Source organism: Bactrocera oleae, chromosome 3 (genome assembly GCF_042242935.1).
Source record: "Bactrocera oleae isolate idBacOlea1 chromosome 3, idBacOlea1, whole genome shotgun sequence".
NCBI classification, from domain to species: domain Eukaryota; kingdom Metazoa; phylum Arthropoda; class Insecta; order Diptera; family Tephritidae; genus Bactrocera; species Bactrocera oleae.
This window is the reverse complement of record NC_091537.1, coordinates 57,859,635-57,867,708: the sequence shown is the minus strand read 5'-3', so window position 1 is coordinate 57,867,708 and position 8,074 is coordinate 57,859,635. Positions and strand designations below refer to the sequence as shown.

At 36.0% G+C, this 8,074-nt stretch overlaps 1 protein-coding gene across 1 annotated transcript; it reads left to right on the top strand.

The window, feature by feature from the left end:
* Positions 1 to 455: 455 nt before the first annotated feature.
* Wdfy2 (WD repeat and FYVE domain containing 2) lies at positions 456 to 7,529 on the top strand. The gene is made up of 7 exons (XM_014241631.3): positions 456 to 732; positions 787 to 1,134; positions 1,195 to 1,307; positions 1,365 to 1,491; positions 1,557 to 1,753; positions 7,104 to 7,245; positions 7,298 to 7,529. Exons 1-7 carry the CDS (start codon positions 572 to 574, stop codon positions 7,434 to 7,436), a joined length of 1,227 nt encoding a protein of 408 aa, XP_014097106.1. The 5' UTR covers positions 456 to 571; the 3' UTR covers positions 7,437 to 7,529.
* The last annotated feature ends 545 nt before the right edge of the window (positions 7,530 to 8,074 follow it).

The window sequence follows — 8,074 nt, the reverse complement described above, 5'->3', positions numbered from 1 at the left end:
ATCTGTAAGCTCTTCAAATATGTCTCGAAATTTGGAATGGCATGTCTTTCAGTTACTATTTCAAATGGGGAACATGCTTTTACAATTTATAATGTTGGGCAAATAAGTTACATAACAAATTTTCAATTAATATATTACAAAGCTCGGTCACTTTGAATCAAAAAGGTAGATCTTGAACAACCTGTCAGTCATCCCTGAAAATGTTAAAATTGTTCACTGCGGATATGTATGGTATATAAAATATTATATATATAGAATTGTACAAAATTTTGGTAAATGATTTTTATTTTCATTAATAATTTTAAATTTATTATAATCAATAATATTTGATTATTTACAGTAATAAATATTATTATAATTGAATAGATAACTTCTGTAATAATAATATATTATATATTTTTTAGGGGACTTTAGGGCGTTTTGGTTGAAGTTTTAGAAAGAAAAATAATAGAGAGTTGGTAACACTGCTTTGTATGGTAAAGGAAAGATTGTCGATGAATAATCGAAAATAGAAGGAATATAACTATTAAATTAAACGAGTCTTTAGTCCTCATATACATTTTGTATAAAAATGGCTGCAGAAATTAAGCCGGCTCAACGCAGCTGCGATAATCGTTTCAGTTCGGAGAAGAAGTTGGAATTGCTGAATAAGTTGGAGGGCAGTGCCGATGATATTAATTCTGCAATATTTATTCCTGGAGAAAACGGAGTTATAAGCGTATCTGATGACAAGTTTGTACTTATATATTCTCAATTACCAAACATTAAAAGGAAAATTTTGTTTAGAACCATTCGTGTGTGGCTCAAACGAGACTCGGGCCAATATTGGCCTAGTATTTGTGAAAGTATGCCTTCAGGAGGAACGTCTATATTTTATAACGCGACGGAAAGACAATTGTATATTGGTCAGGATAATGGAACGGTAACCCAATACTTATTTTCGGATGACTGCAATCGTCTTTCATTTGTCCGAGATTATTTAGCTCATCAAGGTCGAGTAATGGAAGTTGTAGTAGCTCATATGCTGAAATGGGTGTTGTCATGTGGAAAGGACAAATTATTCGTCTATTACTCTACAGAAAATGGTCAGAGATTGGGTAGTTACAGTTTTGAGACACCTTGTACATCACTTCAGTATGCCTTTCAAATATTTGAATATTTTCTTATAAGCTTTTAAGATTATTTTCTTTGCAGATTTGATAGCATGGCAAAATATGCATTCGTTGGGGACAGTGCTGGTCTGATCACAATGTTACGTTGTGACGTGCAAGGCGTTCAGTTTATTAATACATTTAAAGGACATACCAGTAATTATTATTTTTAAATTTTTCATTCCGTAAAAAAATAGACCGATATATTATTAGCCAGTATTCGATGCCTAAAATGGGTAGAAGAACATCAGTTACTATTTAGTGGATCTTGTGACCAAATGGTTTTTGTATGGGATGTTGGCGGAAAACGTGGTACTATTTATGAACTACAAGGACACAAGTTAGTTTTTTTTTTTTTAATCTATTATATATACCTATATTAGTATTCATCTCTTTCACCTTTAGTAATAAAGTCTCATCGCTTGCATATGCCAATCATACCCAGCAACTCATAAGCGGAGGTGAAGATTCTGTTATTGTTTTGTGGGAAATGAATGCGATGCGAAAAGAAGTGCCAGGATGGGTTGAAAGCAATAGTTGTCAACTATGTCCACGACCATTTTTTTGGAATTTCCGGGCAATGATGGACCAAAGACAAATAGGTAAATATAAATCCCGATGGGAAGTAAAACCTAATCATTGTCCTAATCTGGTATATCTAATAATTATTTGTCAGATCATAGATAAGGGGTATATATAAGGTACGAGTCCAATCAGGGTTAGATCGCCAAAATAACAACCTTTGACACATTTTATCCGGCCAAGGGCTGTAATTTCGGCGATTTAACCCTGTTTGGATCGGTAAGTAGAAGTTATGTTCAGTATAACTGCAAGTGCGATAAAATGGATAAAATCGGTTCAATATTTGGGGTATATAATGATTATCAAGCTTCCCGTTGACTATACCGCTTATATGTAGAATATCTTAACCAAATAAGGTGCAATTAGTTTTCGAGATATTTGCATTTGAAGTTGAAAATTTCACAAATTTTATTTTACAATTTCTCGATTTATGGTTAACTTTTCTTTTATCTTATGCACTTATTACACACTAACACTTCACTACAATGTTTCTACATATTTATTATATATTAAATATTTAAATATTTGCTTTAAATAAGCATTTAATTTTTACACAATTTTCGTAATATGAACAATAACAAATGTGTTCCATGTTGTAAGATAATAAGTGCTGCCATATCCAAACGAATGAAAGCAATAAAAATAAATAAAAAAAACCCAATCAAATAATAAATATAAAAGAAAAAGATTTTATAGCTTAAACGTATGTTTTATTGCATCTGATAATTTCACAAATGGATCATGATGCTGATTTGCTATATTTTTACGCCATATGTATTCATATATCAAATTTTCAAATTTTCACTGTTATTATAATTATCCTTAATAAAAATTGAAGTTTATAGAGAGTGATATACCCTCTTTTACATTACTTTTTTTTGTTAAGATTTCTTATTGGCACTGGAGGCCTTGGGCCGCGCTTCAAAAAAATAACCCTGATCGGTCCAACACCGGGGTGTTCATAATTCAATCGCGTCAAACTCCTTTCTGCACTGACGGCCTTCGGCCGCGCTTCAAAAAAATAACCCTGGGCGGTCCAACACCGGGGTGTTCATAATTTAATCGCGTCAAACTTCTTTCCGCACTGGCGGCCTTCGAACGCGCTTCAAAAAAATAACCCTGGCCAATCCAATACCATAATTTATCAATAGAAGGGAATGAACAAAATTATAGTTCATGTGTTTGGGGTATAATCCTCTTTTATTGTTCATTTTAATTCGCTTTTAAAATATAAATATATATATATTGTAACGGATTTCTCGATAAATCGTCTACCTGTAACTCACTCTTGAGTTCGATCACTGTATTGTTAAATAAAAGTCCCAATTTAATGGCTACACACTTATCTTTATTTCTAATTCCAACAACTTAACACTTATTGCTCGTTATTGGAGCTTACAACTTCTTGCTTATGTCTCAATTGTTCTTATCACTACAACACTCTAACTAGAACTGTGTTTGCTGCACAATCCGGCAGCCCTTATATAGTAAATTTGTAACAAAACATTGCTTCTAGAACATTCTGGCAACTACGAATTCGCTAAGTAGTTGCTTCTGGCAGTTTATCGTTGATTCGATATTGTTCTATCATCCGTGTTCGTCACACTGCCCTCCACCTAAGTCTGATCGTCCCGATTAGACATATTTGCGACATCGTTAGCCGTCCTTCTCTTCTTGGCGTTAATTCCATCCGTTTTCCGGATACTCAGTTTCTGTTTCATCCCTTGACTTAAAGCTGACTCGAGATTCCATTATTGATCAGAACGTAACTCCATTGGAACACCGAATCTCGTTACCCACTTGTTGATGAATGCTTCCGCCACAGGTTCAGTCTCTCGGTTAGGAATTGTGTATACTTGTGGCCATTCCTTGAAATGGTCCTTTACTACCAAAACATGACTATTTCCTAATTTATTGGTGGGGAATGGACCATCTTCATACACGCCTATTTTCTGAACTGTCGCACTCGAATTGTGCTGTTTCATCTGCCCATGACTCCTGGACCTTGATCCTTTAGCTACAATGTTGTCAGCATATTTCGCAATCCTTTCTATAGCTGATTGATAACCAGTCCAATAAAACCTTTGCTTCAAATTCTCCAAGGATTTCATGTCTCTCAAGTGCCCTCCTCTTGGACATTTGTACTGCACGTTAACAACATCATGAATTCCAACCCTTGGAACAACCATAAGTACTCGGAAGGTTTGCCCATTTTCGCTTTTCCATACTCGATGGAAGCAGCCATACACTAACTTTAAACTGCTTTTGCTTTTGTGGCTGACCTTCCTGTAGTTATTTCTCCAATCATTGTACATTGGTTCAACTCCACTTCATGTAATGCACCTTCCAATTCTGGATCTTTTTGCAAAGAGTCATCCGTTTCAGGTTCAATTTTATGCTGATCTTCCACCTGTGATGGTATACACGCTTCCTGCTCTTCCAACTGTAAGGACACTTGTGCTGGTATCCAAGCTTCTTGCTCTTCTAACTGTGAGACACCTTTTACTGGTTCACACGCTTCCTCCTCTTCCAACTGTGAGAACACCTGCCCTGACATACGCAGTTCCAGCTCTTTCGACTGTGAGGACTCTTGTACTGGTACACACGTTTCCTCCTCTTCCGACTGGGAGGACACCTGCGCTAGCATGCGCCCGTTCAGTTCTTCCGACTGCGAAGACACTTTTGCTGGTATACAAGCTTCTTGCTCTTCATACTGTGAAGATCCTGGTTCATATGCTTCCTCCTCTTCCAACTGTGAGGATACCTGCGCTGACATATGCACGTCGAGCTCTTTCGGTGTTGACAACTGATGAAGATTCCCTCTGGTGCATGAGGAAGTCTTCAGACATACAAGTAAACCAGTAGCGGGGACAGGACAGCACTCTACGGAACCCCCCGTTCAATTATTCGTATTAGTATGATTGAAGAGCGTTAAGATAATTCATGGTTCCTCTCTTCAGCCCTGGAGGATGCTTGGGTTCTATATTTTCTAGCAATATTGTGGGATTGACTGTCAAAAGCTGACAAGTTCAACAGTAATAGTAAGGTTCTCTCGCAGAATAGTTTTTGTTTAAGTCCATGAGTTATCTGGGCGCTTCTGACGATAAATGCTGTGATGGTACTGTACACTTTACGGAAACCATGTTGATGACCAGCTATGCTCAAATGGGGTATAAAGGTCGGGAGTAGCAAGACCTTCCGAGTTGTCTCTTCTGGGGAAAGGAGAATTATCGGACCGTAAGACTAAGTTGGCAGGTTTCACTTGAGGGATGTCCGATTTTCTACAAATCGGTTATGCGAAGAGTGGTCAGAGACAAGTTTAGGACCTTGGTAACGGACTTTACTCCCGTCGATCCTAGGAGCTTGAGCATCAACATGTTTATGAGCCGATGAACTTAAACGATTTGGTCTTACTGATGACATCTTGAACGTCTTCGTAGGTAAAAACAAGTGGTGCGCAGTTGTTTGGCGTTTTGCGTAAGTAGTCCATAACTTGCTTACACCTGGGGAGAGGTTGCAAAACTTCAGGTGCTCTACCCATTTCATCCCCTAATGTTGTACCACCAGTTGCCGGATCTTCAATCTTGCGGAATTGACGATCTCAAGCCTGACAAATGTAGCTGTAGATATTCTGACATCATCGACAAAAAGGTTAGCCTGTACTGCTTCGTCCAGTTAATAAATAGAGTTGCTGTAAAGCTTATAACAGCGAAGAAGCGAGTCATCAATTCCCAAATATTCTGATTCTTCTTGATGTTGTTGTAGCGGCAGAATTCTGTCGAACTGGCAATTCTTGGTCGGATAAAATCCTTGGTCCGCTTCGGTTACGTAGACCCGACTGTCGGGGGAACGGAATTTTTCTTGATGGCAGGGAACGCATAAATAAATAAAAAATTGTATTGCATTTTGCAAATTAGTTAAATTTATATATAAACCATAAAAGCTTTCAACTACTATGACATTTTTTTCGTATAATATAATATATAGTTTTATTTGAAATCTGTCTTATTATTGAAATGACAATAACTAAATTTGCTGACAAGAACAATAAACCCCGGGCCCCGGAGTTCTTGAAGGGGCCCATATTTTCCAAGGAATGAATTTTTGAATTTATTAGTCGCTATAATCCAATATCTAGTCAATATTTATAAAGAGTTACAGCTTCTCAAGAATCATTCGGCGGTTGCAAGTTCATTACCTGTCTTCCAGCCACGTGGAGCAAACTACATTTATTTTGCATTATATCCGTCTCGATGCTGAGAAAAAAGCTTACTACATCATGGAACGTTTTCTCGTTTTTGTTGAATGTCACGAAAAAACCGGCAAAGCTATTGCCGCTTTAATTTGCAAAACATTGGTTTGAAAGATTGCCGTGGACAGGGTTTCGATAATGGTAGTTATATGAGCGGTAAATATGAAGGAGCGCAACATCACAACCAACGTAAAAATAAGTATAAAGTTCTTTCGCCCTGTGGTGTCCACCTGCTGAATTTTGCTGGAGTCGAGTCGGCGGAATGCTGTCTTCGAGCAATAACTTTTTCTGATGTCGTTCAAAAATGTTTCAATATTTCCAGTAGCAACACACAACGTTGTGAAATTCTCAAATCCAAAATACCCTATTCACTTCTGTTTTTCTAATACAAAGTGATCTGCCAGAATTGATGCCGTTAAGCCATTTGCAAAAAATCTTCTCGGATTGATAAACGCTTTTTTACGGTCTCCATATGGTTTAAAATAAGAATTAGCAAAAAAGTGCTCCGCTGATGTATCTGATAAGTTGCCCAATGAAGCTTTTCACCTCAGACACGTTTACGATGCAAATTTTGAAATCCGTCTTACTCAATACCATTTATTGAATGCTTAATCACAATAGTCAACAGATTTCATATTAACCGTTTTTTAATCAGATCAATAAAAAAATGTTTGAATGAGATGTTTCTGTCTTCTTATTAACTGTCAAGTTTTGCCATCCCTTATTCATATATTCCGGTATAATCTGAAAAAGTATGTTTGACTGAAAATCTTATATACAATATAAACTGATTACATTATTACATTATTGATTTTCAAAATCGTACAAAACAAATTCAAAATCCACCAAACATCAACAAAAAAAAAATGTATCCCCGATTTTTTAATTGTAGTTGTTTGATTCGCTACTATTTAGCTTGCCAAATCGAAGATAGCTATAATAAAGTGGCTCCTGTCGCACTTTAGGGATTTCGGATATATTCTAGAACAAACATCTTGAACTAATGTATTTAAACAGCCGATAGCTATATAAGTAGTGCTATGTTTTGTGTTTGCTTGAAAATCAGTTTTAGTCAGTAATAACAGTAATATTTTTACAATGTGCTTTATAATTTTCAGGCATTCGACAGCACCATTGTCGACACTGTGGAAAGGCTGTATGTGACAGTTGCTCTGTAAACCGTATCAATATTCCCATAATGGGTTTTGAATTCGATGTGCGTTGTTGTGATCCTTGCTATAAGCAATTACAAAGTGTTGAGTATGTTTATTTATATGTTTTGAGAATATATCATAAAAACGTAAAGTTTTAGACGTCCTTCATTGGCTTCGTTTCATGATGCAAAACATTCCATCGTCAATATGGACTTGGATGAAAGTCGAAAGTTGTTATTGACCGTTGGACAGGACCGTGTTATTAAAATCTGGGATTTATCTTCAATTTGGGCATAATGAAAATGGCCTTACTTTATATGGATTTAGTTTGAAATTTTATTTTGCTATTGCAAATTATATTTATTTACGATTTATCTCCATTAATATAAAGTTTTATTCAATTGGATTAGCATAATAATGTACAATACATTGTGTACACAATTGCTGTGTGGAAATTCTGGCAACCCCCTAAAGTCGTATCAAATAAATTACTTTTCCAGTATAGTGTAATATATAAAATATTTCATCTATCAATGCGTATTAAAAAAATGTGACAAAATTACGGGTGCGTTCAAGCTACGTAATGATTGTAGTAGTACATGGACGTATTATTTTCAATATCATTATTATTTTGGCACAAATTTATACAACTTGTCTCCAGGCTCGTTGAATAAGCATTTTGTGGATTCCGTTATTTAACATAGTTGCTCAATTGCACCTTACATTTCTTCTTTTTGAATTTTCGTGACTTCAAGTCAAAATTTTGTATAATAATGCCATATTACTACTTTTGTAAAACAACATGATTTAATAGCAAAAAAAATTGCTGAAAATTCTCATTTTTTCGTGCCTCTGACTTTAGTCCAAGAGCCAGTAACAGACTAACACTAACTCTACCTCGGTTAGGTGCAATACATGCAATGGATGGAGCCATT

What these genes read in the sequence shown, in the direction of transcription:
- Wdfy2 (XM_014241631.3), top strand. Translation starts at nt 572, where the DNA reads ATGGCTGCAGAAATTAAGCCGGCTCAACGCAGCTGCGATAATCGTTTC. An exon ending in GATGGACCAAAGACAAATAG is followed by an intron (nt 1,754 to 7,103) that starts GTAAATATAAAT and finishes TATAATTTTCAG; the next exon opens with GCATTCGACAGCACCATTGT. An exon ending in AAGCAATTACAAAGTGTTGA is followed by an intron (nt 7,246 to 7,297) that starts GTATGTTTATTT and finishes GTAAAGTTTTAG; the next exon opens with ACGTCCTTCATTGGCTTCGT.